At 39.7% G+C, this 12,522-nt stretch overlaps 1 protein-coding gene across 5 annotated transcripts in view; it reads left to right on the top strand.

Annotated features, from left to right (window-relative positions):
- The window catches only part of KIF1B (kinesin family member 1B), a 93,002-nt gene extending 80,480 nt beyond the window's left edge, over nt 1–12,522 (top strand). For all 5 annotated transcript variants that reach the window (XM_075520816.1, XM_075520814.1, XM_075520815.1 and 2 more), the window contains 13 exons: nt 249–333; nt 591–696; nt 5,064–5,178; nt 5,745–5,878; nt 6,406–6,467; nt 7,182–7,327; nt 7,698–7,937; nt 8,357–8,428; nt 9,046–9,167; nt 9,982–10,131; nt 10,638–10,830; nt 11,477–11,595; nt 12,412–12,522. In XM_075520816.1, coding sequence (XP_075376931.1) covers nt 249–333; nt 591–696; nt 5,064–5,178; nt 5,745–5,878; nt 6,406–6,467; nt 7,182–7,327; nt 7,698–7,937; nt 8,357–8,428; nt 9,046–9,167; nt 9,982–10,131; nt 10,638–10,830; nt 11,477–11,595; nt 12,412–12,454 — 1,587 coding nt within the window. In that variant the 3' untranslated portion in view covers nt 12,455–12,522. The remainder of the gene's footprint in view (nt 1–248; nt 334–590; nt 697–5,063; nt 5,179–5,744; nt 5,879–6,405; nt 6,468–7,181; nt 7,328–7,697; nt 7,938–8,356; nt 8,429–9,045; nt 9,168–9,981; nt 10,132–10,637; nt 10,831–11,476; nt 11,596–12,411) is intronic.

Raw genomic sequence — 12,522 nt, 5'->3', positions numbered from 1 at the left:
AGGTTAAAAACCTCTGCCCTTGTGGAGTGAGGAGGGAGAAGGGTTAATTTCTGTTACATCTGAGAATATAATGTTCCTCTGATGTTAATTTTAGGGCCCTGAATCACATAGGTGTTTGGTCACAGTTGCAGACTAATTTAAATGATCTTATTTGCTTCATTTTTGCAGTGTAAGTACAAAATAATTATTTGAGTGTGTGTGTGTGTGTGTGGCTACTTCACCAGTGTGGTGTTTTTGAACTCTACCAGGGAATCCAGCGTAGAATCACAGTCACCATTATCCATGAGAAGGGCAGTGAGTTGCACTGGAAAGATGTGCGAGAGCTGGTTGTTGGTGAGTATATTGTTTTACATGTTGCTATGTAAGGAAGAAAAAGTACTAATGGTAATTTCTCTTTGTACCAGATTCTGTATCTTTATGCGTATTGTGAGAGTAGAGTTTTGAAAAAGATTCAGAGGAAAAACTTAACTTTTGCAACTTGCACTTACAGCTGCTTGTGAATCACATAGTCTGAAATGATATTTGGGAAAACAAATTCCTTCTGTGTTTCAGGTTTAGTTTTAATTGATTCCCCCCCCTACTCTTTTCAGGACGTATAAGAAATAAAGCAGAGGTAGATGAAGCTGCTGTGGATGCTATTCTGTCTTTGAATATTATCTCTGCAAAATACCTGAAGTCCTCTCACAGCTCCAATAGGTAAGTGAATGAAGTGAGCACGTTAGCAGGAATCTAAAGTTCCTTTGACCTCTGAGGTATTGTCAGGATGTTTGGAAAGCTGGGAATGTTGATAATGATTAAATGTAGAATTCCACAGGCACAAGGCATACAGATAGAGAATGAGCATCACCATAAATTCTTGCTAAAGCTGAAGTCCGTTGGTCTACATGGAGGATTTCTTGATAATGCATTTGAATTACTTTCCATTTGTAAGCACCATAAAGAGAGGATTGAAAGGAACAGCTTAAGGAAGTCTTAGAATTTAACCCAGAACTTTTAAACTGACATCAAGGTTTGTTGCTAGAATACAGCATTGAAGTGCAAGGGCAGCCTTGGGGGATATGGTACATTTATGGATGTATACATACCTATACTATTCCTGGAACAAGCATGCGACAATTTAAGCAAGAGCCATACTTTGTAAATTAAACTTCATAATTTGTGGATTTATACAGATGTATCACAAATTGACTCCAGTTCTAATAAGGGGGTGTCTGTTCCATGTAACTGCAGTCATTTGGACAACAGCAGGGCCCCTGTCTGAGAGGTTTCTGGCTGCATGTGTCTCCTCATTAGGGTGCACTGCTATAAAGATCAGTCAGGCTCCACATTGTTTTGCTTCAGTGTCTGCAACAAAGGGCAGTGAAGCAGAATGCTGCATTGCCGCAGCCTCTCCCTACTCTGACATCAGCCAAGTCACTTGACCACTCTGTGGCTCTGTTTAGCTGGTGCAAAGCAGGAATATCGCTGAAATTTAACTCTGAGTGTTTCCGGAGGGGAGGGCGTTGTTTTGGAGCTCATTTCTGCTGCAGCTGCTGAATGCTGGAGGCAGTTATCCTTCTAGGCACTGAAATGGCTTCTTCATTCTCCATTAGAGGCTTGGACTTTGAAATACCATTGTGATATTAAAGGTGGATTCAAGACACTGCTCCTACCAACTGAATGTCTTCCTGCCACCTAGTGTCTGTAAACGCACACAGTGACAGGATTTTCAGCAGTTATTCTTTGTCTCCCACTGAGAACTGGGTATTTTACTTCTAGTGTATTTGAATTAATGGAGCGGTATAACTGGAACGTAAGGAGACTGTTGCTAGTTTCCAGTCTGATACTATTGGATTTGCAGTTGGAAAGCTCTATACTTTCTGTTCTCTAGCAATTCCAAGAAATTCCTATATAGCTCTGTAGTTTTCTATTAGGTGGGCTGCTTGGATGAAGGATGAGTGTGAGTGAAGTCAGGCTGTTGACCATCTCTTACCAAAATGCCAAGGCTTTAGTTGTGGGATGAGTGCATGGCAGGGTGATGGAGTGGGATTGAAGCCCTGGTAAGGGATATGTCTTATGTTTGCTCATCGTCTGCAGGCTTGTTTTCTGATTGGTGGTTTGGTTTTTTTGGTTCTTTTTTTTTTTTTTTAAGTCCACTTGTTCTGTTCCTCTCAGCTGTTGCTTTTCTGTTCTGCTTTTGGCTGCACTAACTGAAGCTCTTTCTATGTTTTTACAGGCTCTTTCTTGATAAGGATATGCCTAGGTATTTTCTGTTTGCTTCCTTTGTACATAAAGATTCTTGAAAATAGAATGCTTTATGTCCTGTTTGTATTGCTGTCACTTCCCTTTTAGTTCTTACTGAATTCTGTTAGCATGCCTCTTAGCTTTTCCAGAAGTAGTATACCTCCTCCTCCTTTGTCAGGGGTTTATTCACGTACAATTCAGTGGGAGACTTGTGAAGGTAAACTTTCCTTCACATGTAAGAGAGAGCTTCCTTCGTTTAGTCTTTCTGATTCTCAAAATGTGCCATCAGAATATAGTCCCTATTTGTAGTCCTTGCTATTTTCTTCCTTTGTTCTGTATCAAAGAACTAAATTTGGAATTTCTTACTGTCTCTGACTCTGTAATGCTTGCCATGTTTGAAGTACCAAGTCAAGGACTGAATGATTAGGTTACTTGAAATTCCAGCTCAGAATTGCATTGAACAAAAAGCAGTGGCTGCCATGTGACTGGCATTCAAACCTCTGTTCTTAGGTTGGATTTGCATCTGAAATTTAACCATGTGGTTGCTACTTCTTAGTTTACCAGTTGGCAGAGAAGTGAGACATGTAGTAGCTGCTCAGACTGGATTCCTCTTTCACCTTCCAGATTGGATCACAGCCAAGCATGCTGGCTGCACAGTCTGGGACAATGCGCACTCTCCTTCCTGTGTTCTGCCTCTTTGAAAAAGAGAAGACTTTGTCTTCAATGCTCTCAATTCACCACTTTTCACTAATGCTAAAATCCACTTAAAAATCAGTTCTAACTAGACATTGGTGCCTTTAACCTGTTTCTCCTGTTTTCCATGCTTTGCTTGTTTGGTGCTCCATTTTCCTCCTTGTGCTGTTGGCTATGCTGAAAGAAGTTTGCTCACTTCTGGTTTTTGTCTCCCTCTATTCTAGCAAGTTCTGTTTTGGACAGGCAAGACTGTGTATATTTAACTTCCTGGCTAGACAAAATCCAGTAGAGTAACTATCTCGAAGCTGTGTTTGACTTCAACTTGGTGTTCATCCAAAAATCATTGGTTTGCTAAGGAGGGGCATTTAGTTCTGCATTGATGAACATTTACACCTGTGTTCTCTCTTAATGATGAGAAGCCATGTTTGGCAAATGGTGCAGAGCTGATTCAGGGCCTAGGTACACTGGCTTTCCCATCTGTGGAGAACCAGGTTTTACTACTTTTTCTTCCACCCTGACAGTAGATCTGGAGCTTGCTAAGAGTCTAAAAAAATCCTTTCATAACTAAGACATGATGAAAGATTAAAACACAGGGACTCAACACAGATTTGTAAAGGGTTAGAGGACAACCTGTGTTGTATGCCTGATCTAACTCAAGTAAAGATGATTACATTACAGTGCTTTTAAAGTTACTAATTACTTAGCCTTTAGAATATGTTTCTCTGTAGCATTTTTAATAGAAGCAAGACATTTAGAAGTGATTTCTTAAGTATGCTACTTCAAATGAAAACAGTATTTAGCAATATTCTCATATTATATTACTTGACTGCACAGTTCATGGTCTTAATGTATTAGCTTGGAATTGTGTAATTGGTATCAGGAAAAGGGGATTCTTGGGAACTCTATTTGAGATCAGAACTCTCTGTTTCTGATATGTCTGCTCTTAGGCTGTTTTGTGTTTCGGTTTGGTTTGGTTTGGTTTTTGTTATTTCTTTCTTCCACCCTGACCCTGCTTTTTGTCATTTGTCTTCGGTTTCATTTTCTATTTTTCTGAGTTGGCCTTGGGCATTAGTACAGAAGCTCTTTAGCGATACAGCTTGTTTTAAAAAAATAATGTTTATGAAGCACTTTCTTGCTTTTAGTACCACATCATTTGAACTCAAAATGGGATGGAAAACCTCAAGGGCATTTGGGAGGGAAATTATATGGAGGTGATGAAGAATTAATACCTTCTTTTTCTGTTACCAGTGTAGAAAACTGCAAAGCATGCTGTACTCCTGAATAAGGGTATAGGACTTCTTTCCAAAGGAACCTATGTGAAATCGGTCTCTACCTGTGAGAAAGGAGAAAGCTCATTTCCCTAAGCCCCTGTTAGAGAGGAGAGAACGCTGACTCTAGACCTGATGATTTAGCTGTCCTGTGTATGATGCTGTCTCTCACTTTTTACTTGAACAGATGAACTTTCCCTATTGCTGGGGTAGAACTGTGGGAGCCTCCAGTTCCTTTCTTTGCATGTACCAAATTGAAGAAACTTCTTACAAAAGTTTGTGTTAGATCTGCAGGTTTTTACCTGAAGCTAGCAGGGACATACAAAGAAATCTTTATCACTTGAATATAGGACTTATCCCTACCTATCCATCATTCTGATTTGCTACCAGAAGCTGCTGGTTTTATATGACTAAGTATTAGAGGGATCTCTTCTGTTGCTATATGTTAGTCCTAAAATATGGTGTAGAATCAGTGTTGCTTATAAAAAAGAATCTTTGCATGCACTTTGAAGGTCCAGCTGGGCTGAATTGCACGTGAAGCAATAGAGAGGAATTCTGTCTGTTTAGAAACTCTTTTCTTTAGTGCTGACTTCCCTGTAGTGTTATGACAGCTTTTGTTCTCTTCTATTTTTCCTCTCTTCTCTTTTAATTGAGTCTTTTTCATAACAGGCAATGGTCTCCTAAGCCACACTATTTGAGGTAGAAGTAAGTAATCTTGGGAAAGAAGAGAGGGTCTTTGCTTCAAGTATTTGTTATCTAAGCCACTGAGATCAATAATAGTCACAGTGGATGATGTCGAGGAAGAGGTGCTTTACGCTAACCAATGAGAGGGATGCAGAAGAACTGCTACTATTGAGCTTTTACTGTACTTTTTTCCAGGACTTTCTATCGTTTTGAAGCAGTTTGGGATAGCTCCTTGCATAACTCCCTTCTCCTCAATCGAGTGACACCATATGGAGAGAAGATATATATGACCCTTTCTGCTTACTTGGAGGTTAGAGACCTGTGCCTTCCTTTTTGCTTGTGACTCAAGTATAACTATTTGAGATAGCAGACAGTGTGTACCTGAGAGAAATACTTACTGCACTAAGTGATTTTGAATCCTGAAGCCAGTGAAAGTCTTTATTCATTTTCTGAGAACAGGGTGGAAAAATGTATTCACAGTTAATGTCTTAATGTCAAGGTATTACTGCCTCGCAACAAATGTGAAGTGAAACTGGTGATCTCTTACCTTTCTGTGCCTCATTTTATCTATCTTTGTATCTGAAAATCCATTGAAATCAGTGAACGTTGCTATGTAAGTACTACTAGTGTTACGAATGCTGGCCTAGCTCTTGGCTTTGCGTGCAAGACACTGTTGTTTTGTGTAGTGCAATTGTTTCACCCACAAGATGCATCAAGAACACTGACAGTTCTCTTTCACAGAAACACATATGAAAACCCTTCACCAAAGACCCAAACGAGAACAAATTTCAAAAAGCTGTCCCACTAAAAGAGGGAAGCAGTGTAACTTGGCACAGTTGTCTGCAGCCACTCATTCATTACTGTTTTTTCTCTTAGCTTGACCACTGCATCCAGCCTGCCGTTATAACAAAGGATGTTTGTATGGTCTTTTACTCGCGAGATGCCAAGATCTCCCCACCACGATCACTACGCAATCTTTTTGGCAGTGGCTACTCCAAATCTCCAGATTCGTAAGTTCAGTTACCAGTTATGGTATTGATGTTTTATGTCAGCATATGCTTTTTCTCTAGAGGGCATGGGGAGAATGTAGCTTAGTTTTCTTTATTTCTTTGAAAGTCTATCTAGTTACAGTTCTCCAGTCTGGTTTTGAACAGTCTTTCTTGCTTGCATTTATTTCAGTGAAACTCTGATGGCTTCTCTCTTTACTGACCCCTTTTCCAGCCTTCTGACTGAACAGTTGGGAAGAGAGATAAATTTTTCAAGCTTGCACATAGATGACCCTGATGCTGACCTGGAATTTACTGCAGCAGCTGCTCTCTGATTCTAATGGGGGGCAGGGGGGAACATGGGGGAAATGCCATTTTTAGAGATCTTGCAGTCTGTCCTGGCTATTTTATGGCAAGATTAGAATTCAGATGTAGTTCTAACTAATGACTATACTTAAACTCCTAATTTAGGGACCACTTAACTAAAGCTAATGCACTTTGTTTCTGAAGATAATAGTTGTTTTTTTTTTCCTCTGGTTTCTTGTGAACAGCAATCGAGTAACTGGGATCTATGAACTAAGTTTATGCAAAATGGCAGACACAGGAAGTCCAGGTAAGCAGTCACTGGGTGTTAAAGCAATAAAGAAGCTGTAAACTGAAATATTGCAGAAAACTTCATAGGCAGAACAGAGTAAACACTTCTGTTCTGATGGGAAGCAGTTCCTGTGTTTCACAGGAGCAATGGAACATTGCTATTCCATAAAAAAACTTATGGAGGCTTTTACTTTTGACTTGGGTCTGTGTTTACCATTGGTGAACCAAGGATTCACTGAAAACTTTACATTTTTTGACATGGGTATATCAGGAAACTGGGCATGTATCTGGGTCATAGACTTAGGGGGCATAATATATGGCTCATAACTAACACAGCTGAGACTTGGTTTTGCAGCAGTAGAGTTTTCTCCTGGTCTTTTGAAGATATTGCTGGTATCTGATGCAAGCTTGATAACTTGGAAGGAATGTAGTTCATGGAGTATCAGTATATTTTTCCTCTAAGACCTAGCAATTGAAGTTCTTGTGTTGAATTAGACTGAGCAGGAGTTTGCATTATATTGTGGTCAATAGAAAATATCTGAATGAAGAAATCTGGACTAAATCAAATCTCTTTGGGATGTGTGATTGCTGTTAATGAAATCATCGCCTTGTGTATTTCCAGCCAAACAGCAGAAGTGTTGGTTCTTTGCAGATTGCTAATTGGTAAGTGTTTCTTAGTGGCATCCCTCTGGCTATGTTTTTAACATGTCTTATGTTGGTTTTTACTGCTCAGGAATGCAGAGGAGGAGGAGGAAAGTCCTGGATACATCTGTGGCATATGTGCGAGGAGAAGAGAACCTGGCAGGTTGGAGGCCCAGGGGTGACAGCCTCATTCTAGAGCATCAGTGGGAATTGGAGAAACTGGAGCTGCTGCATGAGGTGAGTAAAGAGATATGGGAAGTGAAAGAAAAAGCACACCTGTACCTTTTGAATTTGCCTTTAGTCTGCCCACTGTGAGACCTTCTGAGCTGAACAGGTTCCCAAATGGGAGTTTGTTCTCAACTTCAAGATTTAAATAAATTATCTGACAGAGAAGATAGAAAGTGTGTGGCTGGCTGCTGAGCAGAATCTTCAGCTCAGAATCTCAGTGTATTCAACAAAGGCAGATTCAACTTCTAGTGCCATTGTAAACTCCCCTCTGCAGGCAAAATGTTTACTGGTATGAATCTTAAAAGAATGCATAAGAATTCACTGCCTGTAAAATAGGAAACATCCTGGAGCAGATGATACTGATTTCTTTTCTTACTAGGTGGAAAAAACCCGACATTTCCTTCTGCTTCGTGAAAAGCTTGGTGACAGCATCCCCAAGTCCCTGAGTGACTCATTGTCTCCCAGTCTGAGCAGTGGAACCCTCAGTACCTCCACCAGCATCTCCTCACAAATTTCAACTACAACATTTGAGAGTGCTGTGACACCCAGTGAGAGCAGCGGCTATGACTCAGCAGATATAGAGAGCCTGGTGGATCGGGAGAAAGAGCTGGCCACCAAGGTATAACATGAGAAAAGAAAGTATCATGGGTCTAAATTGGGGTGCCAAAGATGATTAAAGATTAATGATGAACTTCTCGGCTAGCATGATGAATATTCAGTATTGTGTGAGTTTAATTTTAATATGCTCTATAGCTAAAAAAGCATCCTCACCAGCCAATGCTGATGGCTAGGTTTGTGCTATGGCTGTACCTCATTCCCCTTCCTTAGTAGTTCTGTAAATGAAACTTTCAGATGTTATCAAGGGAAGTGATTATTCCCCTCTTCTTCTGGGATTTTTCACAGCAGTTTAGAATTTGTTTATTCTTTCATGAGCTGCTAAGTGTGTCTTGGCAGATTGCCTCTTGTGTTCAAATTTCTCTGAAAATCTAAATGTAAAATCCTTTTCTGTGTGTGTTTTTGTTTTTCCCTCCACCTTAGTGTCTGCAGCTTCTTACTCACACTTTCAATCGGGAATTTAGCCAGGTGTACAACAGCATCAGTGATTGTAAGGTAAATATTTCATGCAATACAATACACTATATTTGTAGTACAATAGCAATGTATTTGTAGTTTGTGGAATCTGTTGATACTATGAAGAGACAAAACACTTCATATTAATTTTCTTTATTTTCAGTCTGTTGGAAGCATTTGGCTATTCAGCATCAGGTTCCAAAGACTATTGCAGGAATTAAAAATTATGTGAACTTGGACTACAGTATAGCTTCTAGTTTATTAACAGACTGGAAGTGCTCTTATTAGCTTTCCCTACATACACTTTCCCTATGTAAAAGGATAAATTGGCTCTTTTAAAAATTCTGACTGTAGGCATAGGGGACACAAAGTTGCAAACTGGATAGTCTGTTGAGGAAGTCAGGGTGTGAATAATCAGAAGTGTAGGACATTAATAACAAGCTGTGCCTACAGAAGTGCCATTGTATTTTCATCCCCAGATGGGTTTATGATGGTTGTGTGCAAAAACTTGGCTACTGAGTAGGGAAATGGCTGATAGAAATACCTTTTTATTATCTGAGCCTTCCGCGTGCTGAATGCCATATTCTAGCCAGGACTGAACACTAGGTACAAAAAACCCCTCCTCTGGAATATTTTGCCTGTATTTGTCCTTGTAGTTGTCAGATATTTCTCCAATTGGGCGGGACCCATCAGTGTCGAGTTTCAGCAGTGCTACCCTCACACCTTCATCTACCTGCCCTTCTCTGGTGGATTCAAGATGCAATTCAATTGATCAAAAGTAAGTATAGGGTATTCATAGAAAAACATTACTTCTCAGTGCTTCACAAATCTGTCTTTGCTATGTTTTCTGATTTTTTTTTTTTCCTCCCCCTTTCTTCCTTTTCCCCTTTCAGATATTTCTCTGTATCAGCCCCCTTGCCTTATCTTCTCTAATCACTCTGCACAATTATTTTTGCCTGTTTTGTTCTTTTGAAGTGTTTGGTGTTTGGGGTTTTTTTGTTTGTTTTTGGGTTTGGTTTTTTTTGTGCTGACAGAACAGTCAGATGCTTGTCATTCCAGTAACCAGTGCATCTTCAGTGTGTAGATTCCACAAGTTTTTTTCAGAGGTCTGTTAAAAAGACCTACTAACAACAACCCAGAATAAACCAGTTTGGCCAGTAATCTCTGTTTATCTTTTTCAGCTGTATCTATAGAAGATATTTTTTATTAAATTGGGAATAACTGCTTAGTGGAAGGCATGTAATTTGTATGTTCTCAGTTTAACATCCCTGAGAGGAGTGCTGACTAGTAGTGCATTTTACATCAAACCATAGTAAGACATATGTCTGTATTGTGACTGTGTTTGGCAAGAGAAACGAGGGAGAAGTATTGGGGAAACAACTTACTAGCAGTTATTATAAGTTTTATTCCACAGATTTCAAGGGAAATGCTATTTGATATTGTACAAAAGGATCTCAGTGTCATACAAAAAAAATCTGGACTGGAGGATGAAACTTGTAAGACAGGCTAGGCTGTAGATGCACTTTAAATTCCATTGTCACATTCAGTTGGTTTGTTGTGATTTACTTTTCTTTCTCTGCTTTTTTTTCAAGGACACCAGAAGCAAATTCTCGTGCCTCCAGTCCCTGTCATGAGGTGGAACAGTTCCAGCTAATGCCTACAGTAGAAACTTCCTATCTTGCCAGAGCTGGAAAGAATGAATTCCTAAACCTCGTTCCTGATATTGAGGAAATCAGGCCAGGGTAAGTTTTCTATTGTAGTGTGATTGTGGCTTCCTGAGAGCTGTCGTAAGGGCTTTCTGAGATTTGTAGTTTCTTTGCCCCATTTGAGGAAGGTAAATTAAACAGGTGATAGCAGAACTGCAGAATTCTGTATGATGGAGACAGGATTGATGAGAGTTGTGTTGATATTTGATCTCTGCAGCATTCATTCTCTGCACCTACTTAATGAACAGGATTTCCAGTGACTTAAATATAATGTCTGTTATCATCAAAGCCATGGCTGAAGTTCACTGAAGTAGATCTTTGTGGGTCCTTCTTTCTGTCAGACATTTGCATAGATCTTGAAGACAAAATTCAGCTTGCTATAGAAGAACTTTTTCATAATACTGTTGCAGACAAAAAGTATTAAGGACCAAGTGTCTTTTTACAGTGTTTTGCAGTTAATAGGAATACTCAGTAGGTGCCTTATTTAGGGGAGAATGTATTCCTGTTTATCTGTGGGTTTGTTTTGGTTTGTTTTTTTCCAGCTCTGTGGTCTCAAAGAAAGGATACCTCCACTTCAAGGAGCCACTCTCCAGCTCCTGGGCCAAGCACTTTGTGGTGGTTCGCCGTCCCTATGTTTTTATTTATAACAGTGACAAAGATCCTGTAGAAAGAGGAATCATAAACTTATCCACAGCTCAGGTGGAATACAGTGAGGATCAACAGGCAATGGTAAAGGTCAGTCTGAGAGCTATTGTTTATTTACCCATAGAGCAGGAACATTACAGGTGCATCCATACCATCCTGTGTGTCATCTCTGGTCTGAGGAAAATGCATCTGTGTCTTGGAGAAATGTCTGGCATCTGATGATTCTGTCCACGAAGTTCCCGGTTTGTTTAGGGTTTCTTTATCTTTTGGACACAGTTGTACAAGAGACTGAAACTGACTGCTGTTACGCATGGTATTTGCTTTATGAGCATGTGTTGGTACCATCACCCTCTGTGTTTGGTTTTTGTAGTTCTGTTTATGTGGTGTTCTGGGGTTGTGTGTTTTGTTTGCTTTTTTGTTTGTTTAAATACACCCCCCACACACACAAAAACAACACATACAAACATCCTGCAAGAAATCAAATTAACTTTACTGCTCCATCTCAGCGGCTCTTAAAGTCCACACTCATGAGTTAAAACTATATTTTGTAGAATATGTCCCATTTGACTGACTAATAATATCCTGGAAATGACCAGTGAAACCTAAATGAAAAACCTTAGGTCTTGTGGTTTTTAGGAACCAGAGAACTCAGAGAGGAAGTGTGCATTGGCTTCTGTGCTTGTAGACTTTTAGTCTATTTTAGTAGTAGTATTTTAAATTGTCCTTAATATTCCAGACACCCAACACATTTGGCGTATGCACAAAGCATCGTGGGGTCCTGCTCCAGGCCATCAATGACAAAGACATGAATGACTGGTTATATGCCTTCAATCCACTTCTTGCTGGCACGATACGGTAAGAGACAGTTCATGGGCAGACAATGTTGTAAAGCATAAAGATAGTGAGATAGTCATAAGCAAGGAGGCAGATAGTTTGTCACAGAATTTAATCTTGTTCTGAAGAATTTGACAAGATGGGTGAACCGAAGGAGGGAGGAGAGTGGGCAATAAAAAAAAAAAAAATCAAACAAGCCCTGTATTTCAGGAAATGCAGTGGCTGTTGCTTTGGCTTGTGATATTCTTAACAGATGTATCCAGTTTGTACGTGTGTGGTATGCTTCATGCAATACTAAATTTGGAGGCCACAAAATGGTTTCCTTGTATTGCTTTTTTACAAATGTATAAAGCTTCTTACTGCCTCTGTGCAGGCGGGTCTGGACTGCCTTTTCATTCTCTTGATTGTGAGTTAAAGCAGAAATTCTCATTTCTTTCCCTTTTTTGAACTTCTCCAGAAGCCTTCCCTTTAACACAGGTCACAGACATCCCCTGCTTGCTGCAGAGATGTTACTACGCTACAGTAGCTCTTCCTTTCAGTAAAAAAAAAAAAAAAAAAAAACAAAAAACAAAAAAAACCCCTAAGCTATTACTGTACAGCATCAAATAATTTCTTACCACTGCAGTCCTTAAAAGATCCTGTCTTCCATTAAAGGAGCACAGCAGAAGAGTGAGAAGTCTTTCTCATTATAGCCCTTGATACGTTTTACTTTCTAAACATACGGAGTAAGCTAGGACTATACAAAAGGATTTTAAAAAAAGGTGGACAAACTGTGGGGAGGGAAGAAAAATAAACTTCCAGAATTCAACAAAACTTTTTTGCTTCTTTCTTGTGCAGGTCAAAACTGGCTCGAAGACGCACGGGCCAGCTGAAGTACTGAGTCCATGTAATGTTCTCATCTGTTTTCCCTAACTCACCTTCTGATAGATAAAGTGTTACCTCTCATTT

The sequence above is a fragment of the Mycteria americana genome, chromosome 18, assembly GCF_035582795.1.
Source record: "Mycteria americana isolate JAX WOST 10 ecotype Jacksonville Zoo and Gardens chromosome 18, USCA_MyAme_1.0, whole genome shotgun sequence".
Taxonomy (NCBI): Eukaryota; Metazoa; Chordata; class Aves; order Ciconiiformes; family Ciconiidae; genus Mycteria; species Mycteria americana.
The sequence above is the reverse complement of the archived record's forward strand: the minus strand, read 5'-3'. Positions and strand labels throughout refer to the sequence as shown.